The sequence below is a fragment of the Daldinia vernicosa genome (genome assembly GCF_022497035.1).
Source record: "Daldinia vernicosa strain CBS 139.73 unplaced genomic scaffold F5Y00scaffold_45, whole genome shotgun sequence".
In the NCBI taxonomy this organism is placed as follows: Eukaryota; Fungi; Ascomycota; class Sordariomycetes; order Xylariales; family Hypoxylaceae; genus Daldinia; species Daldinia vernicosa.
Window position 1 is genome coordinate 161,062 of NW_025953961.1, and position 27,604 is coordinate 188,665.

General features: G+C 47.9%; 9 protein-coding genes across 9 annotated transcripts; 4 read left to right on the forward strand and 5 right to left on the reverse strand.

The window, feature by feature from the left end:
* Positions 1 to 38: 38 nt before the first annotated feature.
* F5Y00DRAFT_264701 (cora-domain-containing protein) lies at positions 39 to 1,997 on the forward strand (the record flags this gene model as incomplete). Its single annotated transcript, XM_048011702.1, has 2 exons — positions 39 to 1,351; positions 1,418 to 1,997. 2 exons carry the CDS (start codon positions 39 to 41, stop codon positions 1,995 to 1,997), a joined length of 1,893 nt encoding a protein of 630 aa, XP_047862249.1.
* A 1,228-nt stretch (positions 1,998 to 3,225) lies between these two features.
* F5Y00DRAFT_272119 (NAD(P)-binding protein) lies at positions 3,226 to 4,315 on the reverse strand. The gene is made up of 2 exons (XM_048012919.1): positions 3,947 to 4,315; positions 3,226 to 3,880 (listed from the first exon to the last, which is right to left on the reverse strand). The coding sequence occupies exons 1-2, from the start codon at positions 4,240 to 4,242 to the stop codon at positions 3,316 to 3,318; spliced, it is 861 nt and encodes a 286-aa protein (XP_047862250.1). The 5' UTR covers positions 4,243 to 4,315; the 3' UTR covers positions 3,226 to 3,315.
* A 1,546-nt stretch (positions 4,316 to 5,861) lies between these two features.
* Positions 5,862 to 7,133, forward strand: F5Y00DRAFT_264703 (HHE domain protein; the record flags this gene model as incomplete). Its single annotated transcript, XM_048011703.1, has 3 exons — positions 5,862 to 6,206; positions 6,336 to 6,617; positions 7,050 to 7,133. The coding sequence occupies 3 exons, from the start codon at positions 5,862 to 5,864 to the stop codon at positions 7,131 to 7,133; spliced, it is 711 nt and encodes a 236-aa protein (XP_047862251.1).
* On the reverse strand, positions 7,129 to 9,299 carry F5Y00DRAFT_244205 (DUF1760-domain-containing protein). Its single transcript, XM_048008796.1, has 2 exons — positions 8,317 to 9,299; positions 7,129 to 8,256 (listed from the first exon to the last, which is right to left on the reverse strand). The coding sequence occupies exons 1-2, from the start codon at positions 9,157 to 9,159 to the stop codon at positions 7,321 to 7,323; spliced, it is 1,779 nt and encodes a 592-aa protein (XP_047862252.1). The 5' UTR covers positions 9,160 to 9,299; the 3' UTR covers positions 7,129 to 7,320.
* A 240-nt stretch (positions 9,300 to 9,539) lies between these two features.
* On the reverse strand, positions 9,540 to 12,378 carry F5Y00DRAFT_244212 (glycoside hydrolase family 5 protein). The gene is made up of 5 exons (XM_048008797.1): positions 11,605 to 12,378; positions 11,509 to 11,550; positions 11,362 to 11,458; positions 10,689 to 11,302; positions 9,540 to 10,614 (listed from the first exon to the last, which is right to left on the reverse strand). Exons 1-5 carry the CDS (start codon positions 11,671 to 11,673, stop codon positions 10,024 to 10,026), a joined length of 1,413 nt encoding a protein of 470 aa, XP_047862253.1. The 5' UTR covers positions 11,674 to 12,378; the 3' UTR covers positions 9,540 to 10,023.
* A 17-nt stretch (positions 12,379 to 12,395) lies between these two features.
* On the reverse strand, positions 12,396 to 14,195 carry F5Y00DRAFT_244213 (mannose 6-phosphate receptor domain-containing protein). The gene is made up of 2 exons (XM_048008798.1): positions 13,043 to 14,195; positions 12,396 to 12,946 (listed from the first exon to the last, which is right to left on the reverse strand). Exons 1-2 carry the CDS (start codon positions 13,985 to 13,987, stop codon positions 12,791 to 12,793), a joined length of 1,101 nt encoding a protein of 366 aa, XP_047862254.1. The 5' UTR covers positions 13,988 to 14,195; the 3' UTR covers positions 12,396 to 12,790.
* Positions 14,196 to 14,543: 348 nt separating this feature from the next.
* Positions 14,544 to 16,650, forward strand: F5Y00DRAFT_244214 (ERG4/ERG24 ergosterol biosynthesis protein). The gene is made up of 3 exons (XM_048008799.1): positions 14,544 to 14,934; positions 15,005 to 15,309; positions 15,379 to 16,650. The coding sequence occupies exons 1-3, from the start codon at positions 14,861 to 14,863 to the stop codon at positions 16,467 to 16,469; spliced, it is 1,470 nt and encodes a 489-aa protein (XP_047862255.1). The 5' UTR covers positions 14,544 to 14,860; the 3' UTR covers positions 16,470 to 16,650.
* A 187-nt stretch (positions 16,651 to 16,837) lies between these two features.
* F5Y00DRAFT_272121 (uncharacterized protein) lies at positions 16,838 to 18,825 on the forward strand (the record flags this gene model as incomplete). Its single annotated transcript, XM_048012920.1, has 1 exon — positions 16,838 to 18,825. Exon 1 carries the CDS (start codon positions 17,077 to 17,079, stop codon positions 18,823 to 18,825), a length of 1,749 nt encoding a protein of 582 aa, XP_047862256.1. The 5' UTR covers positions 16,838 to 17,076.
* A 416-nt stretch (positions 18,826 to 19,241) lies between these two features.
* Positions 19,242 to 26,815, reverse strand: F5Y00DRAFT_272125 (acetyl-CoA carboxylase; the record flags this gene model as incomplete). Its single annotated transcript, XM_048012921.1, has 4 exons — positions 19,242 to 21,341; positions 21,395 to 26,241; positions 26,306 to 26,571; positions 26,633 to 26,815. 4 exons carry the CDS (start codon positions 26,813 to 26,815, stop codon positions 19,807 to 19,809), a joined length of 6,831 nt encoding a protein of 2,276 aa, XP_047862257.1. The 3' UTR covers positions 19,242 to 19,806.
* Between the last annotated feature and the right edge of the window lie 789 nt (positions 26,816 to 27,604).

A 27,604-nucleotide genomic window follows, 5' to 3' on the forward strand; every position in this document is an offset into this window, starting at 1 on the left:
CCGAGTAAACTGTAGAGGAATTGGGATAATTTTGCATCATGTCTGATCATGAGGAAATTGCCTCTGGCTCGGGTTATAACACCCCCGTCCCAGAGCTTGACGACCACCGCCACCAGATTTCATCCGCTCAAAAGCCTGAGCGTCCTCGCCGCGGCACTGTTGATACCCTATATGGGTCCCGCCAGCATCTGCAGCCGGCTGCTCCCTATTCGCCTTCCGATGTTCGAGTACGAGATTTCGAAGAAGCAGTACTCGACGAGGATGATGAAGGCGTATCCCCGTTGACATCTCACAGCCGCAGGCCTACTTTTAATTCTACCAACGAACAGCAGCGTGCCGTGTCTCCCCCGAACTCGGTCAAAGCATTTGCTGAAGCTCGCCGCCGCGAACGTGCCCTCTCCATCACAGATGCTCGCGCGCAAAAATCTGAGGAGGGTGAGACTCTTCAGCGGACTTGCTCCTCTACCAGCCGTAACAGCCGTATAAGCCAACGCTCCGGCCGTAGTAGGCCTGGTACCTTTCTTGCCGATGATGGAGCCAGTTTAGCAACCAACAAAACTGCGGAGGACGATGTGTGCTTTCCCGTGCAAGAAGAGCATCGCCGCGACCAGCTACATATCGATTTTGACTACCTTGAGAACTTCATCGCATCTGAAAACGCTGCACGCAAGGAAAGCTTCGACGCCCAAGAGGCCGTTCGAGTATTCCCAAATCTAAGACAGAATACGGTAACTCCTCCTCCGCCCATGATTACCGTCGATGGCGACTTCATCAATATTCCATCCGGTTCGTCGGATGTCAACCACGAGAAAATGCCACAGGCGCCCGAGATACAAGAAGCAATGCCGAAACCGATCGATAAGGAGCACCTAGACCCTAACCGCTTCAGCTTTTTCTCTTCTGCATGGGAATCTACTATCCATGCCGCCGAATTTGGAGACCTGGTCCTTCCCGGCGAAGACTTGCGCGGTCTCTTTACTCTGCCTCGGGACGAGCCGGATGGCGTATGGTGGTTGAACGTCAACAGGCCTTCCGAAGAGGAGGTTCGGGCTCTATGCAAGGCCTTCGGAGTACATCCCCTAACGATCGAGGATATCACGACTCAGGAGCCCCGCGAGAAGATTGAAATTTTCCCATCGTATTATTTTGCTTCGTTTCGGTCTTTCAACGTCGTCCAAGACGATGACGGTCCCGACTACGAACCGTATAATATTTACGTCGTGGTCTTCCGCGAAGGTACTCTCAGTTTCAGCTTTCTGCCAAACACCCACGCCTCTCTAGTCCGAAAGAGAATCTCAAGCCTGAAGGATTACGTTTCCTTGAGCAGTGATTGGATCTGCTACGCTCTGATGTAAGTACAAGCTGTAACTTAAGATCCGCAGGCATAGAAATACAGAGATGTTGACATCATTCGCAGTGATAACATCGTCGATTCATTCGCTCCCGCGATCGATAGGGTGGAGTCGCTCACCATGTCTATCGAAGATTCGATCTTTGTCGCCCGGCCAACTGACAACAATCTGTTCCTACGCAAACTCGGCAACGTCCGCAAGAATACCCTGGCTCTCATGCGAGGACTCGGTGGCAAAGCGGACATCTTAAAGGGCTTCACTAAACGCTGCAATGAAGACTACAAAGTCACGCCACGGATGGATATAGGCATGTACCTTGGCGACATCCAAGATCACGTCGTCACGATGATGACCAACCTCACTCACTTCGAGAAGATTCTATCTCGCGCTCACAGCAACTACATCGCCCAGTTAACCATGGATAGTATTACGCAAGGAACGGAGACCAATGCAGGACTGAGCAAGATCACGTTTTTGGCTACTATTATTGTCCCGCTCAACGTCGTCACGGGTCTATTCGGCATGAACGTCCACGTTCCTTTCCAGGATGACGAGAACATCACCGCCTTCCTCGTCATCCTAGGATGTCTTATCTTCTTCTGCACAACGTGTCTAATCATCGCGCGCAGGATACGGCTTATCTAGAGGATTTAGTCAAGCTTGCGACGCTAAGGCACGTAAGTAGCCGTAGAAGATAGACTTAAGTTCCCACCCATACTTCAACGTCATTATAAGCCGATAGTACCGTAGGTCTAGGCGGCAGAATACCCAGTCAGCAACGCCATCGAAAAAGAGAAGCACATATTAGAGGACTCGACATGTTGGCCAATAGCCAACCAGTACATCCAGAGTTATCTCAGATTTTTATTACCGCGAGGGTTACACACATACATCAAAATAGAGATTCATAAGATAGAAACAATACTGGCAGCAGCAGAGGCTGGCTTCGGTTGCGATCATCTAGTATCGACAAGTCAAGAGCAAATCGAGAGGAACGGACCATCGTTGGTGTCGCAGCCTAGTGATGCACTAGGCCAATTCATCCGCGAGGCAGAGTCCCTAGGATTTCGTAAATATATGTTATGGCATAGTCGAAGCTCTCGCCTATGCCGTACTATAGCTTAGTTACTATTAATGCGAAGATTTTCTTAAGCCATCTGCTGTGACCCCCTGCAGCCACTCATTTTTCGTGGCTTTCAACAGTAGAAGACTATATCTCGTCATCACGCAATCTACGATAAGTCAATTCATGAGGTGCGAGTAGCTCAACAATAAACCGCCGGGAAGCAGGCACAACCGTTGAGGGGTTTAAGGGATTTATCTCTACGTCTCCAAGAGACAAGTTGGTACGATTAGGCAATAAGATGATGCCAAGTATCGGATAAGAGTTCTTTATTTTAAACATCCGATAGCTGATAAATCACTTATTAGATCGGGGGAAATAGTGTCTATCTTGAGTACCGTGGTCAGGCTGAGCGAGATCGTGGTAGGACGGGAAATCCCTACTCCTGTTATTGTAACTACTTACCCCTTTTAAAGTACCTAGACGCGATTCCGCCCTCCAGCCCCCCTAGTTAGCCCTAATATATAGATGCTATATAATAAGCAAACCGATCTTGCAGACTTAATTGATTCCATTCATATAGGAATGAGTACCTGGCTAGGTCCTGTAAAAATCCAACATATTTCTGTGGATAAAATACTCCTATCACTTACTTGCCCAAACCTCTCTTCGTCCGGCACCTGGACTCATTCCCCCTTCGTATGACTTACGAGTTCGATATGATGTGCAATTTTGATGCCTCGAATGTTGTTGTAAGTAAACTGACCCGCTGAGAGTCTATACCAAGGGTTAGAGCTCCTTGGATAACAACCAAGTTGCTTTCATCCCTTTGGTTCTACTTCGTGACAGCAGGACTCTTGACAGGATTGGGTTCTTAGGCTGAAATGGTACATTTATTGGTTATTTCAAATCCGTACTCTTAGCCACTTCCTCCCATTCATCACAGACCTTCAACATGTCCTCACACTTGGCCCTGATCCTTTCCCAGGCATCCGTCCCTAAAGGAACCCGAAGTGGTACAGTCTTACCAGCCGCTACGCCAGTGCCTTTTACCAAATCAATCATGACCGAAACTGCCTTGGAAGGATCTCCCGGCTCATTGCCGACTATGCCAGCTTCGGCAGCTCGCACAGCAGTATTGAAGCCGGCGTAGTCTTGCTGGCGTGGGTCTACGTTCCTTATGTTCTTGAAGGCGCTCGTGCGAAAGTAACCAGGCTCGACAATCAATAACTTCAATCCCGGAGCGAAAATGGCAAGTTCTTTAGCGAGACATTCGATCGCACCTCCAAGGGCAAATTTAGATGAACAATACCCAGCAGCGCTGGGATCAGCATGCCACGCTGCTTGTGAGCTTATGTATAGAAGCGTGCCTGTTCCTCTGGCTCGCATTTGAGGCAGAAGCGCGCGAGTAATGTTCAGCGGACCGTGAAAATTAGTCTTGAAGACATTCTCCATGTCTTCCTGTCTGCCTTCTGTCAGCGGGTCACAATGTGTAATTAATCGCACTGGTATCTATGATAAGTATACCCACGTCAATTCTTCGATGGCGCCGCTTAGAATATAGCCGGCATTATTAACAACTACATCAATACCGGACGGGTACAAATTCCAAGCATCAGCCATCTTAGCCGCAATAACGTCTGGTGGCGCCGCCACGTCGAGGTCCAAGATAGTCGCCCCAGTATCTTTGAGGTGAGCAAGCCTTTTCTCGGCATCGCGACCAGTGGCAATGACATTGTCTCCCTGCTCGCGAAGTTGGCGCACAAATAGAGCACCGAAACCGCTGGAGCAGCCGGTAATTAGCCAAGTCTTGGGTATTTGAGCCATTGTGTCGTATGATTTTACTGAGTAGCAATATTTTTATACGGCTTTGAAAGGATCAACTACCCAGGTAGTCAAGATAGCCGTAGTTAATGGTAGATGGTAGATATTTATAATCATCTAGCCGAGAAAAGAGCGGCTTATTATACTGTACTAGCTTATAAGATGTATGTAGAAATTAATAATATACCTCCTACCCTATAGGTTGTGACACCACATGACCAAAAGGTATCTTGTAATCACATAAATGTCATTACTTAATACCTTATGCGATAGTATGTACCTATAATTAGACAAAGGCGGCTATCGGACATATCATTTATTCTCACTTACAAAGACTACAAGTCAGCACGATAAATACTTTTTTTAGGTGGGATATGGATAGATCTTAGAAGGCAATTACCTTAGTGCTATTTTCAGGGCCACTCTTAGAGGGGATTTGAATCACTGTGAAATTTAATCCGAGTCGGCTAAGGAACTTCGTTTTTGCTAGTTAATGGCTATCTAGAACAAACATTGAGATTACATGGTCTCGTTTTAATATACTGAGAATAATACATAGGTTTTTTGCTACCAAGCTGCCTCCTAGGTAGACCTCTCGATATATTCCTTTACATCTCTATTATAGGAAACTCAAATAGTATTGTGTGAGTTAGAGGCACAATTCAATAGTAACTGTTACACCCAGAGCTATACGAATGACCCGAGACTTGATCCAGAAAATCGCTTAGGAGAAGGAACGGGAACAGGTGTTGAAGGTCGCGAGAAAAAAGACGAGTTTCAGCTTTACTGCCGACTCGTGAGTGAGGTGCATGGGCCTGTAGTACAGTTTAAGCATAGAAAGGACGCAATTGCACAGGGAAATATGTTCGTCCCAAGCAGCTACTGCTTTACCTGGTGGTGGCTATTTTCTACCCCATTCTAGTGGGATAATTTCCAGCTTGCCTAAGTCCTTTCAATTTCTCATATTCGTTATGTTGTAAGACTTAACCAGACCACTTAAGTAGATGTTTTAGATATATATACACTGAGAAAACAAAAGTCTTCGTGCGCTCCCCGTTTTACACCCAAACTCATACACTTATACAAGGGATATAAAATCCAAATAACATAACAAAATATCATTTTACCTCTAATTAAATCTTTTAAAACCAAATTAATTATCTTATAAGTTATTTAGCCATTAAACCCTTTTATCATATAGTTATATAGCATGTAATTGAAATGAACGTAAATCCCTGCAAATCTCACACTGAACGAGCGCACGAAGCTTTATTGTATATATTTAGAAGCAAAAACGTGAAAACTCATATCATTCTGAAATTTACTTGAAGAACTCGAACATAACTGGTAAATTAATGAACATATGCTTGAAGAAGTATATTAAGAAAAAATAATTTTGGCTCCAAGTTGGTGTACCTCTATTCCTCGTCACATAGTGTATGCATCATTGGTGTCGTAAGTCATACTTAATCAAGACGTAATAGGTGATAAGAACCAATCAAAGTATCTAACCAATAAGTGAATTAAATAAGGAATATGTTCTAAGAACCCGATTTCCAGGCCTGCTTTGAATGCTGAACTCGTAAATATTTATTACAAGTTGCCGACGACTTGATCAAGAAATGATTCGATACCCAGCATCCCCCCTTTTGAGCTTCTCTTCCATCTCACCAAGACCACAACGCTCGCGACGAGTCTTACCATCTCTCCGCTCATTTTCTGTCAACGCAGTAGCAAGGGGCCCCGTCCTAAATATACTCAAACACGACCATCACGAGCTAGGAGCATACTACCCTCATATCGTCGGCGACAAGAGCGCAGACGAGCGGACCAGATACCGGAATCTCTTCGTGTGGGAGTTAGCACGGCACTCCGTAGCCGAAGAGATAGTTATTTATCCGGCGATAGAAAGACACGTGAATAACGGGCGAGACATAGCAAGCAAAGATCGCGATCAGCATCAGAGCGTATGCAAACGTTCCAAGTCACCACTCGTTATCTATCTTCCCAGCAAGGAAAGAAGGGAGAGAGGATTCTTAAGTGTGCAAAACTCGCGTATAATAGTGCTAACGGAAAGTGGTTTTATACCCGTATAGATAAAGGACCAATTATATCGCCTACAGAACCTAAAGGCAGAAGATCCGGACTTCGAGCCGACGATCCGGAGCCTATTCTCCAATCTCCAGCAACACGTCAAAGAGGAGGAGGAACATGACATACCAGAACTCGAAGCCAAGCTCGACGAAGACTCGCTGTTACGACTGAGGAACTCTTTCGAGCGCACCAAGTCCCTAGTCCCTACACGTAGCCATCCGCGGTTGCCTAGGACTCTGCCGCTCGAGGCGGCCGCGGCCCTACTGGTCGCTCCTATTGATAAAGTTGGTGATATTTACCGGAAGTTCCCCAAGACAGACGGACCTATGCTATGATTGATTGGCTGGAGCATCGACTGTATGATGAAAGAAAGACGCCGAAAGCAATGATGATCTATATACTTTTAGTACTACATAGTTAGTAGTATCCCTTGAAAAGTTTATATAATTCGAATCAGCCATATGATAAATATTTGGCGTCGATAGCCACAATCTATAGAAGACTTCTTATCGAGCACTAACTACGGCATTTTAAAAAGGGGTACCTACTATACCTGATAATTATATTCTTCCACTTTAAGTCGGAAGTTGGTTTGGTCGGTCGAAACGGCTAGGGAGAACAATCAGACTCAGGTAGGAAGACGTTCACTCAGATAATTATGTAGCATATTCCTACTGATGATCCATGTATACGGCTTCGTTATAAGAGTGCATCAGTCGGGACGATCTACCCGGCAATGGACGGGGCAGGGGACAACCGGTGTCGTCGCCAGGCTTGGTAACCGGCGACCAGATATTTGAGAATGAATTTCGCGTACGCAATCGAAAACTTCAAGTAATCATTGAATCTAATCTAAGCTAAGACTAGTATTTATCTCATCAAGACGTGGCTATTTAATAGAAATCATACGCATCCCTCACATCACGCAAGATTCCAACAACCCGCTAATCCCACCAATATCCCCCAAACTACCAAACCGCACAAGGCCTATTGCAGGCCGAGACTACGAAGTCTATCCGTAAGTATGCTGAGTTGCATCTGATTCTCGCCGTCTACTCCCTCCGCCTTTTGAAGCTTCTCCGCCGCGGCTACCAAGGGCTCCACAAACCGTTGCCCCACCGCTGCTCCCATACCAGCCGGCACGAGCTCCTTAAAGCCGGTAAATAGAAAGTAGGCGAAGTTGGCAACTTGTAGGAGGAATAGGTTGTTTTGAGCCCAAAACTCAATCAGCGCCTCGGGGCTCGATTCGTTCAAAGACAACATGTCGGGGAATAAGAAATATTGCAGTCGTTCAATGACGTCAGGGGAAGAAAACTGATTGGATCGCTTGCTTTGCCTGGCAGCGATGAGCTCTTCTTTTAGCCACGTGATGGCGCATGCTTTGAGGGACGCGAACATGCAGTTTTCTAATAGATCCTCGAGGATTTCTAACCGATTATGATCGTCGGGCTCGGAGTGGAGAAGAATGCCGGCAAAGGACGTGGCGGCGTTCCTGACTTGAATGTCGGGATGAAATACTGAGATGAGGGTCAAATTATGGTGATAGGCCATTAAATTCGTATAATCTTCAGCTTTTACTAGTTTCCGATGTTCGAGTCCGAGTCCGATAGCTAGTAAAGCATCGGCGATTCCCGGACTGGCAAGAATCTCCGACTGCATTTCCCTGCCGAGAAATCGCCCGAGTATCGAGGCGTGGTCCGGGAATATGTGCATCTCGGGCCAAGGGCTATCTGAGCCGAAGACGTCCCTCGAGAATAACCAGTAGGCGATAAGGCACACGGACCCACCCGGGGAGTAGTGTATATCGTCCGCCGAGGAGAAGTCGTTGAAAGCTGCGAGGGGGTCTCTATGTACTGGACCTTCGGAAATGCTTTTTACGAACTGTTTTGAGCAATTACTTAGACCGAGATCACGTAGTAAGGCCTAAGAGATGTTAGCTCCAATGGAATACTGAGTAGGAGGAGAGATGGTGGGCAAACTTACAACAAGATGGCCTACTACTGCGTCCCGCTTTTGCAGCTCCTCATTTTCCCTGAAAGCCTCAATTGTCGTCTTCTTACCTGGGACGTTCTTTTGCGGGCTGTATACCTCGAGAAGTCGAGGTGACCATAGCATGTCGTATGCATTTACATATCGCTGTAAGATACACGTGACAAAAGCTTGCAGTAGCTTTTGTTGCATGGCTTCCTCTTGCGGATCCTCCTGCTCAGCCTCGGGATCGGGCGCATTCTTAGAATCATCTCCGTCCTGATCGGGATTGGCCACGTTAATGCTAGATTTCCTAGAGGGTAGAGGCGGCCTTTTACGGCCTGAGAGCGAATAGACTAGATTTATTACGGAGGCAGTCATCTCCGGTGTGGGCTGATAGGCCTCGAACACCTTCACTAGCGATGGCCCCAGAAATCGAGAGGGGTACTTTGTCTTGATACGCTGGTGAAGAATCGCGAGCATGCCAAGTAGAGTGATGAATTTCCCCGGTATTTTGGAGTCCGGGATGACTCCGGGCTCCTCCACATCGACGACTACTTCGTCATTCCAGGCGACAGTAAGACCCTCTAATGCCTCCATAACCTTGATGACGACTTCGCGGGGGTTTCCCAAGCGGGCCACCGTCTCGAGACATGTTTCCGAGCCATCGATGTTCAGTAGCATCTGCACCAGATCCCAACCAATTTCTTGCGTGAGATCGGCATCTTGGAGGACTTCATTTAGGGCGGGTAAGATTTCCGGAGAGGTAACATGGTATTGGAGGATAGTGAGATATGTGAAGCGATCTTCCTTGGATGCTTCTTGTATAGCCTTTATGGATTCCGACAGTTCAGACATGTTAATGTAATATTTGGCAACATATATAAATATATAATGCGTGCCGTCTCGTCGAAGTGGATTGGGTAATTGGTAATTATGGTAAGAGATGGACACGGCGGGTTAGAAACGAGGCTTTGTGGCTTGATGTTGAACAAACTGGATGTTTGTGGACTCGGACTGGCTGGAAGCTGTTAGCCTTAGTTGTAGGTAATTCCAATGACGTGGGTGAGGGGACAGTGTAAACAGGTACAAAGAACAGTGTATACAGTCCCACAAAAAAAGTGCGTTTCCCTTGCAGTAGCGCCCGCATCTCGCAACTTCCAGGTATACAGATACAGTGTGAAAAAGATGCAGTTATCCGTTCGTGATCGTCTTCTCTTAACTCCTACAAAGTAATTCGTAGGCAGATCAGGAACCTATCTTAATCATAATCATACCCCTTTTACTATAGTTACTAAATACCGAAACTCCGAATGGTCAACTTCACCCAAGACTTCATATTGAAACAATGTTCACTTCTCGGTTCTCACATCTCACTCAAAATTACAACTCATCCAAGACATTCTTTGCCAGCAATCCAGCGAGGATCGTGTTAATGGTATCGGTGTATCAATGCAAGTATATACAAGGAAGTGTTCAAGGCTAATATGACACAAATTCTGATCAGAAGCCCAAAATAAGAATAGCCCATCTCATACGCCTGACGATTCATGTTCCAGCGACCATTCGCAAATATTGAAATTCCCATCGAGTGAAATCATACGCTACCGGTTGTGAGGTCCTGACCTCATTATCTATAGGGTCGCAGACACTACGGCAGTCAACTTTTCTTTCTTTCTTTTTTTTTTTTTTTCAAAATTTAAACTATCATGATCTTTGAAATCATAAAAGTAGAGGCAGCAGTGCGAAGCCCCAGAGGAGGAGCGTCATCGCTCTCGTCGATGGGGCATCTCCCGTCGGCGTCGGGCCAGGTACTGAGGTCTGGCTTATTACTGGTGTGGTAGTCGGCATCTCCAATGCAATGCTATAAGATTCGTCGCTCGGCGACCCGGCCGCGGTTATCAATGTCGTGAGGGTGGGGAGTCCCGCTGTTTGTAGTATACTTACATCGGAGAGGACTTGGACCGTAACAATAGGCTCCTCGAAGTCTGCGGAGTCTGCAGACGAGGATGTGCGCGCGGGTGGTGTAACAATGCTCCTCGACAGGGAAGTAGTGAAAGTAGGAATGAATTCCTTTGTCGTCGACTCCGGCTCCGGCTTCGACAGATTGATTACTTCCGTAGCGTTGGCCCATGTATCGACCAGGCACTCAGACATCAACTGGTTATCGACTAGACGTCCATCCTTCTTTGATGGTGTCAAGCTTAGAACGTCGGAAGTCTCGATATTGCCGGCGCCCCAACCAACTATGCCGACGAAGACGTCCGAGTTGTCGTTGATAAGTTTGTTTTGCGCACAGAACATTTTAAGACACTGATAACCCTTATTAGAAACATGCAACGGCTGGCCTAGACGACAGAACGAGAAGTCATGTTGTTAAGACTTACGGAAGAATCTTGCGACGCCCCGGTCTGGCTGACGAGGCCTTTCCTCCCCTTTTGCCTTAGGTACTTCGCAAGGTCTGTGAACGCATCGGTGTTATCCGTTGAACATTGCTTGTTCGTCCCTGAGCCATCCTTATCCAAATATGCATGGATATCCAAGAGCAGATTATCTGTTGATCCGTCGGGGTTCGTGATATTTAGCAATTGGTCCGCACCGCCGTCCTCAGTTAGTGTCGCCACGCCATCCGAGTTTGACCCAGGAAGCAGTATCATCTGCTTCGTCGCGCCGGCTTTTCTGATAGCCGTAACAACCTGCTGGCAAGTCTTCGCCCACGTCTCGACGTCGACGTCGTGCGGCTCGTTCATGAGCTCGAAGATAACCTTATCCTTGTCAGAGTATTTCTCCGCCAACTGTTCCCAGAGATTGACGAATTGGTCATTCGTTGGTCCACCCTGTCCGATGATCTTGCCGTTCCATCGGGCGTAGTTGTGGATATCGATCATACAGTATGCGTCGGTGGCGAGACAAGCCTGCATTAACCGGTCGTATTTATCAAAGTTACTGCTATCGAGCTTTCCCCCTAAATTGTCGTTGACGAGAAACTGCCATGATATCGCTGAGTAGGCTCGTTAGTCTTATTCAAGTTAACTAACATATCTTGAATGGTGGTCATACGCATTCTCAGTATGTTGATGGCGTCATCTCCGACAAAGTGCCACATCTGAGTAACTCCATCGTCCGGAAGCTTTGTAGAGTTTAAAGGACATGTCCCCTTTCATTATGTTAACGTGGAACTTCAATTACAACTTCGATTATCCTTACATCGTCCTTGCACCCGAATTCGCCTCCCGCAATAGAAACACCCTTGAGATATCATGTTAGCGTTGAGCGTCTTATAAGTTGTAAGTGGCTACATACTAGAAATTGAACTTTTGCAAGGACAACACGCGCCGCGGCCAACAAGAAAATCGACTTCTTAAAGTACATTTCTTAATGAAAGCTTCTTACGAATTGAACATGAGAAGAGTCGAAAGGCGAAGAACGAGAATGAAATGAATGAAGGTCCCGCCGTCAAATGAATGGAATGTGAGATTGTAGTAAAAAAAAAAATGCAAAAGAAAATAGATGATAGCTGAGAGAGTAAGGCTAAAGGAAACGAATCAAGGAAACAAATGCAGACGGCAATCCCATCTTCTCGGCGAAGGATGTCCTGCATCACTGGGCATCAGTCATATAAAGGGAATAATCAATCCATCAGGTCGCGTAATCGGGTTAGAGTGAGCCCATGATCGGTCACTTTGGCGGGTGGGATTTCAGGAGGTTTATACTTGCGGCGTTTCGCATATAGAGAGGTAGACTTGGCAAACCTCTAAAACGACCTGACCGAATAGGTTAACGGTTAACCTACCAAGGTATGTTGATCTCATACATCTATCTACGGCGTAGCCTCTACGCCTTTTTTTCTTTTTGGTTGCGAGCCGTCGTGTTACCAACGAAAGACATATGACAAGTCTTTAATTGCTTAAGAGTTAACTACAGTTTAAACGGTAACTACCGCAAACTAGCGACGATATTATTTTCCATGATATTCTCCATAGTCCCGACTCTTTACTTAGGTGCTCAAATATGGATAGATTTATAAAAAATTAGACAGGAGCACGTACGTACCTAGGTTTAGGTAGGTAACTTATTACGAGGCGGCTCACTTTGAGACCTTGAAACATTTGTTTGAAATATGCTAAAAATTGCCAGCTTCCCAAGATATCCAACTGCGCCGCCCGGCTGCAGTCAACCCAATCAAGTAATGCCCAAAGAATCCGACGTTTTCCATCATCCCTTTCGTGACCTTTTATCCCAGTTAATGATTACACTAGACCGCTAACTAATACAAACCCTCATAACTACACGCATACATAGTAGTTATTTAAAAAGAAAGAAAAAAAAGAATTAAGAATAAAACATATGCCATGTGTTTTCTATCCGAACGTCTAGTTCTAGTAGTACAACCAGGTCACGTTGGTAAAGAGTCTAGTTATGTAGTAATAACATGCAAACCAATCAAGAAAACCATAACCTAATAATAAACCTATAAAAAAGAAATCCATCAATCCTCCCACTCCTCGTCGTATTGGTCGATCAACCGGTTTTCGTCCTCGCGGTTACTTCGACCTCTTCCGGATGGTGATCCCGATACGTAGCGGTACCCTCTCCGATTCGGGAGGAGCCGAGCGCAAGAGGAGGTGGCCATGACGACGAAATCCTGTGTTTAGCAGCAGTAGTTAGCTTCAAGTTCTGTTTTACGTCTTCCCGTCGTAATCGTAATCGTGATCGTAGAATGGGGCAAGCAAGCACTTACGCATATGAAACTCCAGACGCTGGCCCAGAGCGAGTAGTTAGGCAGTTGTTTCCAGCCTCGGGCGTGTGCTACCGTGCGCTGGTAGAATATGCCGCCGAGTAAGTAGACTAGGACGGCGATGGCGAAAATGATCAGGAACACGGAGCCAGGCCCCACGCTTCCCGGCTTGTGCGGCTCTACGCCCGCGCATGCGTGCTGCGACTTGACCTTGAATACGTATGAGCATTCTTCCGGATCTGTCGCGATGAAGGAGACTTGAGCTGCGCCAGCGCCAGCGTCCCTGTCACAACTGAAAAATATGGTGGTTGACTTCTTCCGCTTCGGCTCGTCCGTCTCTTTAGATGATTTCCGGGTGTTAGTCGCGACAGCTGTCTTCGTAGGCGCCGGTATATCTTCTTCGCGCTCGAAATCGGATCCCTTATGGGCTGCGCCTTCGTGGACAGAAGAAGAACTCCTACTCTCAAGATGCGCTTCCCTCTTCACGCTCTTTCCGCATGGCGATCCTCCCGTGTATTGTAGGACTAGCTCCTTGCCTCTCGATATTAGAGCGCCGGACTGCAGACCCAGACTATATACGTCGCCCTTGGAGGTATAGTACGCGCTGACATTCTTCCACTGACTCGGCTCCACGCCGATCACTTCGTCAACAGGCTCTACCACGGCTGCGCAGATGTTCAAGGTGAAGTTGAAGGGGTAGTCGTAGCCCTTGGCATGGTAGTCCACTAGCGGGGCTCCGTTACTATGCGTGGGCTTGGACCCATCGGGATTCTTCTTGAGGGCTATGTCGGGCCGCAAGTCGAAGAAGGCGCCCGACGTCGACGATGCGGTGCACGCTGTTGAAGTTGTCGTCTTATCGGCATCGGCGGCGGCAAGTGAGGTAGAAGTGAGGGAGAGGAGGGAGAGTAATGTCGGATATATAAACGTCGAGGCTGAAGAGAAGCGCATAGTTGCAAGATAGGCTGGTTTTTCCTTTCGGTCGAGAAAATGCGCTGGATGCGCTACGTATATGTTGAAAAGAACCTGGGCATAAACTATTGTATATCGAGGCTTTCTAATATGATCGAAGTGGTTACGATGGAGCGTAGATTCAATCGTTCGTTTATTCGTAAAGTTCGTGTCTTTTCTCTCACAAAGTTGTCTCGAACAATTCAAAGATTCAATTAAGCCAAGTTGTCGATTTGCCGTTCAAGCCGCTATTACGTATTCTTAGCGTACTCTTAGCGCACTTCGACATTCACGGACCCCTGAAATGGAAGATTCTAACCAGGTACCTAGAGATTGGTGGTACGTACTGCGTTTGTACACGTTTTAGCTGCCGCTAATCCGTACTGGATATACTCTTTCGTCATTGGTGGCTTAGTAGTGGAACTTTAGTATTCTGCTCTCCTTGATTGGCTAAAATGACATTGAAGCGAGAGAACCTTAAAATTACATTGGTCCAAATGTACCTAGGTGCCTGGATTAGTGGCTGACATCTCCACATGAGCTTGGGGAAGTCGGAGGTACATAGTAGGTAACGAAGTCAAAAATCGTGTCACTCGGAAGCCAAGATGTCCGGGAAGCTCTCCTATCTACAAAACTTCTACCATCGTACCATGCGGGACGTCGGGAGCCGGTCACTTTCCATAATTTCGCACCGCCTCGAATAGACGTGCATTGAAGATCGAGACGAGTTGAAGAGGGCAAGGTAGGAAGTTGTTGGATTATAAAAAGAGCTTTCAGGCGCTTCTCCGAGTTCTTCTCAGAGGACAACACAAACACCTCTTCTAAACATTCTGAACAATATTCTAGCCTTTGGATCGCGACACAACTTCAAACATGTCGCCCAAGTCGAAGCAACCCCAGCCAGCGCATGGCTCTCATGGCTCGCATGGCTATGAATTCGGCGGACCGTGAGTGTTTATTCTAGAGGCCCAATTTCAAGTTGGTAGAAGCGTAGGGCTAATAATATATACCGTTTAGATTCGGTACCGCTGCCATCACGTTTGGTCTTCCCGTCCTCTGCTACATCTTCGCCTTTGGATGTAACGATATTTCCGGTTGCCCTGCGCCGTCGCTTTTAAGTCCAAAAACTTTATCTATCGAGCAATTGAAGGCTGAGGTGGGATGGCCCGAGAACGGTATCTTAGGTCTGGCTAGCTGGGAGGCTACCGGCTGGACTCTGGCATACTATTTCTTCAGCGCTCTTCTATACCGTATTCTCCCTGCTACCGAAGTTGAGGGTACGGAGTTGTCGTCGGGTGGAAGACTGAAGTACAGGTTCAACGGTAAGTATTCTCTAGCTTAGAAGGTCTTCATCTTCACGGGATAGAGCTAGCTAACACACTCCATCAAAGCCTTTTCCTCGCACATGTTCACCCTCTCTCTCTGCCTTGCCGGTACTGTTGCACAGGGGGCCGAGTTTCCCGTATGGACCTTTATTACCGACAACTACATACAGATTCTGACCGCCAACATCCTCATTGCTTACGCACTTGCAGCGTTCGTCTACGTCCGTAGCTTTTCTGTGAAGCCGGGTAACCCTCAGTTTCGACAGCTCGCCGAGGGTGGCTGCTCTGGTAACCTGATCTACGATTTCTATATGGGACGGGAGCTCAACCCTCGTGTTACCCTTCCAATCATCGGTGAGATTGATATCAAGGAGTGGATGGAGCTACGCCCCGGTATGCTTGGCTGGATCCTTTTAAACTGCGCTTTCATCGCTAAGCAGTACCGTACCTTTGGCTACGTGACTGACAGCATTGTCTTCATCGCCATCGTACAGACCGTTTATTGTTTGGATGCGGTGTACATGGAACCCGCTATTCTTACGACCATTGATATTATCAACGATGGTTTCGGCTTCATGCTGTCCTTCGGAGATCTCGTCTGGGTTCCCTTTATTTATAGCCAGCAAACACGGTACCTATCTACACACCCAGTGACTCTCGGTTGGCTAGGTATTGCGGGGGTTTCCATTCTCCTGATTGCGGGTTTCGGTATCTTCCGGTTAAGCAACCTCCAAAAGAACATCTTCCGCACTAATCCTAGCGACCCGCGTGTTGCGCATATCAAGTACATCGAGACCAAGACAGGTTCGCGACTGATGACGTCGGGCTGGTGGGGTGTCGCGAGACACATCAATTATCTCGGTGATTGGCTGCAGTCGTGGCCGTATGCTTTGCCTACTGGTTTTGCCGGATATGTCATCCTACCACCTGGCAGCAATGTTGAAGGTGCTATCAAGACACTCGACGGGAGGGAAATAATACAAGGCCCAGCCAAGTATTGGGGTATGATTTTCACATACTTCTACGTTGTCTACTTTGCTGTCCTTCTAATTCATCGCGATGGCCGAGACGACGAGAAGTGTGCGAAGAAGTACGGAGAGGACTGGGAGAAGTACAAGAGCATTGTAAAGTACAAGATTGTACCAGGTATCTACTAGGTCTATCTAAGTACCTAGGTTAAGAAGAAGATACGACTGTATATACGGGTAGGTAAATAGTTCAGATACAGTGATAGAGTTATAGAACCTTAGTGGGGGGGAGTTGAAAAAGAAAAGGGGGTGGAATAGGGGAAAATACCTATGTAATGTATATTAACTAACTATTCTCAACTTAGGTCCAACTTTAGTTGCCTACCTAACCCAGGTGCATCATGTAGGCCACGTTTATATAAATCTTATTAGGTACCTGAAACCGCATTAAGGTATATAGGTAGGTTAGTAGCTGTATCCTAGCACTGGGTACCTACATGTATGTATGTATGTATCTCCTCCCACGGCCCAAAGTTGTGGATCATGTAGGAAACAACGATGTTGATGCCTTCCATCCCAATCTCTCTTCAAATATATCAAGGAAGTAACGACGACTTCCCACTGCCGTCGTTACGAATTAAACTAGTAGCCAATAGTCAGCAGTAGTGGTGGTGGTGATGACTCAACCTTTCTATTTCAAAACCTAACAACAAACAACATTCTTCTTCACGTCACAGAATTAATCTTGAACCCATCGAGCAAATTGTCGACAAGTCAAACCACCAGTCAAGCCATCATGGCGAACGCAAATCATAAGCGCGCTCATCCTTTCACGGCCGACCCCTACGACGAGCCACCCAAAAGACCAAGACCAAGGCCAAGACCTTCGTCCTCTTTCTATACATATGAAGACCCTCCTCTCGACGATCCCTTTACTAGACCTACCTTCAACAGAGATGCACCTTATCACGGCTTCCATCCTGATCACGGCTTCTATCCTGATCACTTTAGCTCACAGTCGTCCAGGCCCCGGGACCCAACTAACGCAACTTTCGCGCAGCCTTTCGACCATTTTGACTATTTTGACCATCTGCCAGATTATCTGCCCAATCCTCGACGACAATACCCTAGGGAGAGATACGATGATTTCAATCCGCCTCCGGCCTCACATACCGGTTACCGGTTTAGATCAAACACAATGCCTTCAAGACCTAGGGAACCTACGTATAATTTCCAAGACTCTTTTCAAGCCCAGAATCCCCAACGAGGCCCAGGCCCAGACCATCTCCACGCTCGTGTTGCTGAACTCGAAGCGCTTGTCAAATCACTGACTAGATCATATAATGATTTCAGGTTGCCCAGAGCCGCCGTAATTCGCGGCTTGCGTCGAGATATAGATAATCTATCAAGGCTCGAGGGTCAAACCAATGAGCTAGAGGCACGTGTGCACGAAATGTCGCGTACTCTCCATGATCTGCAGGCTTCCACCGAGGCAGACAACGTGAATGACGAATATACCGAATCCGAAATCCACCAAGACGCAGCAACCCAGGCGCGAACACGGATGCCAGAGCTGGATAAAGCTATTAACGACGGCAACGATGATAGTGATGATGACGTTGTCTTTCTAGGAGAACGGCCCCTTCAAGATAGTGATTTTAATATTCATAATAACCATAGCAACCGTGGGAGTTACCAGCTGGAGGCCATTACCCGTGACAATTTCGTGCCTTATCTTAAGAGCCTCGACTTTCGTGCACCTTATGGGATGGAAGCGTTTGTCAACACGCCAGTTACAGCGAGAGACTATCGTCTATGTACGCTAAACGACGGTACGATATACTTCGTACGTCTAGGAACCAGCGAGAAAGGATGGTGGAACATTGAGTATGAGCCTTACGAGCGAGCGCCCTTAATGCTGCCGCGATACAGACGTGGACACCTCGATGGCGACCAACATTTAGATGCGAGGCGATTACCTTCACTACTGCAATATCGCAGCAACGTCTGCGAAGTCGAGTACCCTGCTTCGAATTCCGTCCTCGCTCCTCCGCTCTGCTATGCATTACCTCTAGGAGAGATTCACGTATACCAACCGCGAGTTGGTAAAGCACCACCTGATCTTATTGGCACAAATTTCTTCTTGCTTATGGATGTCACCAATTCCAGGAAGTCGTTATGGATCGTATATGCATACGAGTACCCCTCCAATAAAAACAACGACCCTAATCGCTCTGAGGGCTACCAGCACGAAGAGGGTACGATTGAAACAGCGAAGTATGAATTGAGCCGAAATTCGCCTCTCTGTGCAGATTTTGGCCTCTTCGATGTGGCATGTATAGCAAATAGCCTGGATGACTTTGCCAACGTAACCAAGGGAGATGTACCAAACCCTCGCGGACACCAGCAGACTATATACCCTCAACTCGATCCAGTTAAGGTCCACCAGATGCTCCGCTCGACTGCGTGCATTGCACAGCCTGTATTTACAGAACCGAATCTAGACAGACTAGCTCAAGCAATCAATCAGGGGTGGAAGAAATAGGAGGTTTTACCCATTGTATTTTCCATTTTCTATTTGGCAGCATCTCCCAGCATACCGGCAGTTTTGCTCAATTTGTTTTACACGATACCGATCCGAGGGTCTTGATCACCTATCTTCATATTAGTAATAGGACCTCGAGGTATCAGGGGTTTGATGAATGACGAAAAAAAAAAAGAAAAAGGAGGCCTAAGGACATGGGACTATATCTACGTTGATGCCATCCTAGACAAATTTACCGCAGGATACGGCCCGGGTGTTGGATGAGCTCTACAGGTTGTTGGGACGGCACCATTATGCGTGTCCTGTAAGTTATACTTCGGCTTAGCTACCTAGTATGTCGCCCTCGGATGGCTGTTCAAGTTAATCTGCTTGCAAGGGCTTATTAGGTAGAACTGCCTCGTTAATTAATAATGCGTTGTTTCTTAAGCACTTTGTGAAATATTACTTGCGTGAACTCCATCGAACACAACTTGCTTTACCTAGGTACCCAGTAACCATAATCTTCCGCAACGTCCGCGCCTATTCGCTAAGTATATCAATACGTATAGCAAGTAATCAATCTAACAACGTAAAGTGGTATTCCTCAACTCAGTCCAGTATCGACATTTACACCTTACAAGCCTACCAAAAAGGACTTCTTTCTTACTATGTACAGCAACACTATTATTACCCAAGCGTGAGGCGAGACAGGTGCTGGGAAATTCCATTTTGGAAACTGAACCTTAGGTAAAATAAACAAGGAAAACTCTGAATTGTCATCCTCATGTCCAAACATATAGGATGAGCGATCTATCTAAGGATTTTTACACCAAGTAGAAGGAACAGATGAGGATTAAACCGGGCCGACGCAACGAATATAGACGCCTAAACCAGATCCCAAACAGACTTAAATATACACGACGTAGGCTTGGCCCTTTTTAGACCATCCGTAATCCCCCTTTGTTCCATTTCGTTCCGCGTTAACACGTATCGTCACCTCGTTTACTGTAGGTACTTTAGAATCTCCTCCCGCTCGCTGAGGGGCATCACGTGCAACATATCCTTCAAACCCTTAAGAGCCGAGGCCTTGTCTGATCTAATCAAATCAGCTAAGCCGTGCGCAACAGTATCCGACTTTATTTGCTCAATCTTGGTCTCAATTGTCTCAGCGTTCTCCTCGTACCATGTCACTACATCCTTGTCGTTATGGTCGAAATTGGCGACCCCAGACCAAGCTGCAAGCAGGCGAAGGTGGTGCTGACGGTTCTCAATGGCAGCAGCGCTGTTCGGGTCAATGACCTTCGAAGATGAGGCAGCAGCCATGCGCTTGAGAATGTGTTCCTCGTTGAGACGTCTACGGACACGCCAGTAGAAGAAGCGGCGAGTATTCTTCCATTCTAACACCTCGCGAATAGTACCCTTGGCCTTCATGCGGCCAGCGCGGTCGTGTAGGTCTGCAAACTGCAGGCCGATCTGCGCATAGATAGGTAGCAGTTGCTTCTCGCGCTCTGTCATCCTTTCTTTAAGCTCGGCATGCTCCTCCTTGGACAAGTTGTTGTCGGCAATCTGCTTCTTAAGCGAGGCGTAGAGAGGGTCCAAGCGAGACATCGTTTCCAGCTGCTTTTCTTTCTTGTACTTAATACCAATGATACCTTCCGGCTCCAGGACACCGGCACGGGATTCGACATCAGCATACATCTCCATGGCGACAGGGTTGATAGTAGGGTCGACCACAACCCAGGAGCCACCACGCAATTCGCCAAAGGGCGGGATATAAACAAAGATAGGCTGTTCAAACTTGACGAGAGCATCGACAATGTACGAACCATATTTCAAGACTTCGTTGTACATGTCTCGCTGACCACCAGAGAAACCTCGCCAGTTGGCAAGGATCATAAGGGGAAGCTGTTCACCGTAGTTGAAGTCGTTGATGGCTTGGGCGGTCTTGAATGCGGAATTGGGGTACCAAACACCACCAGCTTCATTGCTGACCTGTTCAACGGAGTCGGGGTTCGCAGGATCGGCGGGGGTAACATTTTCAACCGTTCGAGTCTCCACAGCAATAACACCCATCGGGATACCGCCAAGGCGGGCACGACCAACAACAACGGTACGGGCCCAACCACCAAGAGTCTCAACGAAGGAGTCCTTATCAAAGAGACCTGGCTGGAATCCGTCATCATCTTGCTTACCGCCAATGAGCCATCTAACATCGTGCGGCTGCTTGTTAGGCGGGGTGTATATCACCTCACGATCCCAGGTGTCGAGGCTAGGCGTAATCGGCACAGGCAAATTACGCCGAGCAGGAACGAAAGAAAGCCACTCGACAATCTTGCACACACCGGCAAAGTCATCATTAGCAGTTAAGTGAGACACACCATTTCGGTACATGATCTGAGTACCACCAAGCTGTAGGTTAGAGGTGTAAACTTCACGGCCAAGCAAGTTGTTAAGGGCCTGAGCACCGGTTAGAATAATGGGCTGACCCTCGATCTGAACGGCACGCTGGCCAAGGCGGACGAGGTATGCGCCAATACCTATAGAAAATTAGCAATTAATCTCAATGAACTGGGCAAACGGTTAAGCTTACCGATAGACCGGCATGTGATGAGGGTAACTGTGAAGATGTCGTTGTATGCACGACTTGTGGCACCAGCAATAAGACCAGAGCCCCTCAAGCACTCAACACCAAGTCCGTCCTCGGCACCCACGATGGCCACAATCTTGTGACGCTTTTCGCCATTTTCAGTGACCTCCTCGGTGATGACGTCGCGCTTAGCACCATCTTCAAACCGCTTCTTAGCATCCGCGTCTAGGTAGAGGTACTTGAAGCCCGACTCTTGCCTCTCCGGATCGTTCCAAGCTACCTTAAAGTGCGGGATAAGCTCCTCTGCAAGGCCAAGTCGCGCACCAGAGTTGGCAGAGAGGTAGATTCGCGGAATGCCGAGGCTGCGAGCCAATTCCGTGCACTTGTTGAAGAAATGGTCTTCTTTGGGGCCAAAAGATCCAATCTTATAAGTGATGTCGTTGGCGACGACAATGAATTTCCGGCCCTCAGGGTACTCGGGGGTACGAGCATTGATGAGCCATCCAACCATACCACACGAATTGGTACCAGGCTCACGAGAAATCTCAATCAACCTATCACGGTCGTCGAGTACGAGCTCGCTGTAATCAATACACTCTCCCTGGGCAGGCTTTTTGTCATTCAATGACGGTAGCGCTTTGGTAGTCCTCGACCAAGTGTTCTCAACAGCTTGGCGGAAAAGCTCAGGGAAGTCATATACATACTGGGTACCCATCAAATGCGCCCTGTAACGCTTAGGCTGGAGCCAGTTCTTGGTAGGGTATGGCGTACAGACAGGCAATAAGTGCATCGATCCAATCCTTGTTGTGCCGCCGATCGAATAGAAGACCATTTCACCCTTCTCCGACTTCCGCTCCGCGTAGAGTTCAATTTGGATAATATATCCAGATGTGTTGGTAATGATAACACGCAGAGGGTAAGGCATTCCTGTAGTCGTATCCGTGCAGATAATACGAATCTCAACCTGAGAGACACGAAGGCGCCAAGCGCGAGGTCCAAACCGGTCCAAGAAACCCTGAAGAGACTGCTCGACCTCCTGAGGCTTGAGCTGGAAAACAGGAGTGAAGTTCAGGAACATGTGGTTCAAGTCGGAGTTGTTGTTGCCGATGATCTCAAGGGCATCAAAAATGTCGTTGATAACTCGGTCGGCTTCAGAAACAAGATACTCGGCTGTGGGGATATCATCCCGAAGACGGCCTGGTCGAATAACAGCGCGCGTAAAGTATCGCTTATCAGTGTCAACTCCCTTGCCTATACCTTCGTACACGTGGATATTCTTGTTCTCTGTGAAGACGGGAGAAAGCTTGAATTTAGATAGTCGCGCAAGCTCCAGCTGGAAGGCTAAAGCGGGCTCGACATGACGGATACTGTCATCTTCACGGAACTCGGGTGCACGGAAAGTGTAGTAACCCGGGTACGAACCATCGTTGTGGCCACAAACAAAGCTGACACGACGAACTCTGTGGTTAACAAGCTCATTCTTTAACGAGTCGATTATAGGGTGAATGCGTTCGAGAATATCCTCGTCTTCGTAGGACTCTACGTCGCGGATTACAACGTTGACAACGTTGGTCAACTCCTCTTCAAGAGGTTTTTGCGCAAAGGATTTGCGCTTGCCCGAGAGGTCGGGGATAAGCCCGGGGCGCTTCCTGGTTGGCAAAACCTCCAAGGCCTTCTGGAGCATCTCATCGGCATCATCAAGATATCGACAAGGGACGACAACTCCCTTGCGGGTAGGCTCTTCCTCGGTACGACGGTTGAGATACGACATGTCACTAACTGAGCTTATTCGGCCGAAGGTACCAGTCTCAGAGGTCGGAGTGCCAGGGATAGAAGGATTAGCCGACTGAAGAGGAACCGAAAACTCAGTCTGTCCGATTTTACGGAAAGAGAAGTCCCAGGACAAGAAGAGAGGAGCCGAATCAGACTCGTCCTCGTGGTACTCCAATTTCAGCAAGTTGTACGCACGGTAGGCTCGGCGGACGTACACCTCGAGAGCAGCAACATTAACCCATGGGTCCTCGTGAGCAAAAAATGACGCCAACACGTCAAAAACGGTGTACTTAGAATCCACAACTTCTTTGATAATATCAAGGTTGGGCTCTCTGTGGTCCCAGCCAGTTTCACCATACTTGTTTTCAACCACCGATGAGCGGAGGATGTGTTCCATCTGTGCAGTTCGTTCTTCGAGGGATGGTAGCGCACACTGGATGAGAATTTCTCGAGCTTTCAAGGATACTTTAGCTGTCTGCCGCGATTCAAGTTCGGTAAGCCTGCGCAGAACTGGTCGTAGGTATTTGCCGACATTGCCGACGTTGGGCTTGTTAGGACGATACTCCTCAAGAAGTGCCAAGACTAAATGATTCTTAGAGCCGACACGGCTGTGAGATAGAACGATGCTGATGACCTTCATATAGTCTTCTCTGTTCTCTTCACGAAGTTTCAATATGACTTCTTCGTCCTGGCTTCGACGACCCGAGAAACGTCCCTCGATTTCAGCGTAAATCTGTAAGAGGCCTGCGATAACGTTCAGCTCGCGCACTTTCGGACCATCGGCATACTCTTCGAGAACTTCAAGAAGGGGAGCAATAGTCGTTCGCAGTGCGTCAGCCTCGCTGGGTGAAGTGTTGTCATCCAAAAATTTCGAAAAAGTTCTGGCCAGTGCCTTAGCAGGGAATTCCGAGGCTCGAGCCTTGGCACGCTCAACAACTTGTGTCAATTGAGCGTCAAGCTTCTGCGGCATTCGAGAGTGGAGAGCAGAATGGTGAGAAGCCCATTCGCTGTACGGAAGTTCTGGACTCCGCAATACTTCAACCATCTCTTTCAATGTCTGTTGCATGATTACTGAGTTGTCGTAGCCGAGTAGGATGTTCTTGAGAGTGTTGTGCGTCAAGCTGAATCGCTGAGCCGGCTTGCTACCAACAACCTGGGGAGGGCCGAATTCGGGAAGGCCTCCGAGGAACGGTTGCGCCTGCTTGACTCGGGAAGGGTCGTCGAGGGCAAGGATGCCGAGGATATCACCAGCTTCGATGGTAACACCAGGCTGCTTAATTAGTTGCACGATACCATCTTCCTGGGCTATCAAAGGCATGAACATCTTCATGACTTCGACTTCGGCAAACGTCTGTCCAGCCTTGACATGTCCTCCGTTTTCTACGGTGTACTTGACAAGCTTACCGGGGCTGGGTGTGCGCAGCTGTGTAGGGTCGTTCTCTTGCTCCAGCAGACACGTCTTGCTATCTACCGAAATACGGGTTGCGCCGACTTCCTCCTTCCAGTAGACGCTGTGACTTCGTCCATCTAGAAGAATGAGAAGACCACCGTCGCTAAGTGCGCGAACGCCGACAGAACATTTGGAGCCGTTGATGAAGAGATGGTAGCTGTCAACGGCCGCACGTGTAGCGGTAAACTTGTATCGGTAACCTTCGTATATGAATTCAATCGGGAATACCGTTTTGAGGATATCTTTGGAAGGAACTTGACCCCTCTCGAGCCCAGAACGATATTCAGCTATGCACGCCTCGCTAGCAATGTGAGCTTTAGTTGTGGCTCCGCAGACAACCGCAAGCATAGGATCGGGGCGCTCAGCGGTTAACTTATTTGTAATGAGCTCATCCAGCCAACCAGTCGTGATAGTGTTATCTTCGAATGCTTCAGTTTCGAGCAGCTTAATGAGATACTCAACGGTCGTCCTAAAGTCACCACGAATGCTTAACTCCTTTAGAGCGACGACCATGTTCTTCCGCGAGGCGGCCCGATTCTCTCCATAAGCGAAGATGTGACCAAATTGACTGTCGGAGAAACTGTGAATACTCGAGGCAGTACTGACAGAGAAATAACCCCAGACGTTGGCGCTACTCCTGAAGTTCAGGTCGTGCATCACACCATTAGAAGGCTTGAAACCCTCACCGGGATCCTCGGACGTGATTCTACAGGCTGTACAGTGGCCACGAGGCTGCGGCCGCCTCTGAGTCTTGCCGCTCTCCGGGTCCTTGAACTCGAAGTCAATTGGTGTGCTAAGTTTCGGGTCAACACCATATAGTAACCGGATGTCGCTAATTCGGTGTAGAGGAATACCCATGGCAACCTGTAACTGGGCCACCGGCAAGTTGACTCCGCTGACCATTTCGGTCGTGGGATGCTCTACCTGAAGACGGGGGTTCAACTCTAGGAAGTAAAACTTGTCGTCCTCGTGAGAGTAAAGGTATTCGACCGTACCAGCAGAGACGTAACCTACGAGACGACCAAGACGTACGGCAGCTTCCTCCATGCCTTTGAATGTGGGCGGCTTGGCAATCGTGACGGGAGCTTCTTCAATGATCTTCTGGTGTCTTCGCTGCACGGAACAATCTCTACCAAAAAGCGAGACGTTGTTACCATACTGGTCAGCCAGCAATTGCACTTCCAAATGCCGAGCATTGCCCGCCAACTTCATGATAAAAATTGGCGAGCCGGGAATCTCGTTTGCGGCAGCTTTATACAACTCCTCGAATCCCTCCTCGGACATTGCTTTTCGGATACCCTTACCACCACCACCTTCGGAAGCCTTAATCATGACCGGGAAGCCGATTTCCTGGGCCTTTTGCAGACCCTCTTCCCAAGAGCCAACGCATCCCTTCATGTATACGTCATCGGCCACGGTAACAATACCATTATCGTCTACCTCGACCTGATCAACGCCCGTTCCCGACCACGGTATGCAGGGTACTTGAGCATGTTGTGCAACGATGGTAGAAGAAATCTTGTCACCGAGTGACCGCATGGCGGAACCGGGAGGGCCAATGAAGACAATCTTCTTTGGCGATGCCGCTAGGGACTCTGGGAGTTTAGGGTTTTCTGAAGCATGACCCCTAGAAATGACGTGTTAGTTCGACTTTTACAACAAATTTAGCTTCGAAATATTTATAAACTCACCATCCAGCCCAGACAGCATGAACATTCATCCGCTCGGCAATATCTACAATTAGCTCGACGTTGGCATAATTGTGGTTATTTGTGCCTCCGGGAACCTCGACGTAGTGGTCGGCCATTCGGATATAGTCCGCATTGGCTGCCAGATCTTCCGGTGTGGCCATCACCGTGAACTGGATAGCCCTCTCGTCGCCGAAAACTTCGTACGCCCATTTTCGCACAGATCGAATTTCTTTGACGGCGGCAATACCGTTATTGGCGATCAGGATCTAGAGATAAGTGTTAACAAATCCTACACTATGTCCTCTAACTCAATTTCAGTCTTCTTACGTTTGTAATGACGGTATGTCCGTCATGCGAGGCTACGAAGTCCTTAACCTTGGACGCGGGAGCATTTTCTAGCCTGTTGCCACCAATAAAGTGCTCTGGTATATTGTGCTTCTCGGCATAAGTGGGCTTGCCATTGGCGACGGGCACCGTCCGGTTGCCATTGGCGACTTCTGTGGAAGACATTGTGTGGGATGTGGAGAGGTAGATGTAAGGTGCTTCAGCGGCGCAGGTGATGGTTGCCGGACTGATGATTCGGAATAAAATGTCTAAGGGGTCATGAAAGCACAGCGGACGCCCTAATCGAGCTACTGAACAACGCCAGAGACTCGCAATTGTGCCTTAACGAAGGATACGTAGGCGGGGAAGAATCGGAGTGGGGGGAGGCTCCGATTGTGGTACGTGCGTTATGGCTGAAGCTGAGGTCAGATAGAGTAGGAGAGTAAAAAGTATGTTGAAGATGTTTCGGCTGACCTCCAGCAATTCTGTTCAAGGCACAGAGTTAATGTTAGAGTTGAGGAAAAACTAAGAGTGAAGTTCTAGGGAATAGAGGATATCAGGATCATGGCAAAAATTGCGAAGGTCAGCAGGAAAGTCAGCTACTCGCGGAATCTGCGAGAATTGCTGGGTTCCTATCTGATGATCCACAGTCGAAATATCGTTGTTGAGCTTGTGTGCTACCCTCGTCGATCAAGAACGGGGAGACACGGCCGCAGGAGTAAAGGAACGGTAAAATGGTCGGGGTATAAGTGAATATCTGAATATACATTGGATATGCATATACAAGGGTTACCACTTACACATAAATAGAGTACTCTTGTAAAGTCAGATTTAACCTTGAAGTTCCATGCAATTGACTTCTTGGTCGAGATATTAGGATTAGATGGAAGAAGACATCAAGCGCTGATGCACCGACTACAACTAACTTGGGAGGAAAGCAGAAAAGCTGGAAAGTTTCGGAGAGGACTGGCGAAG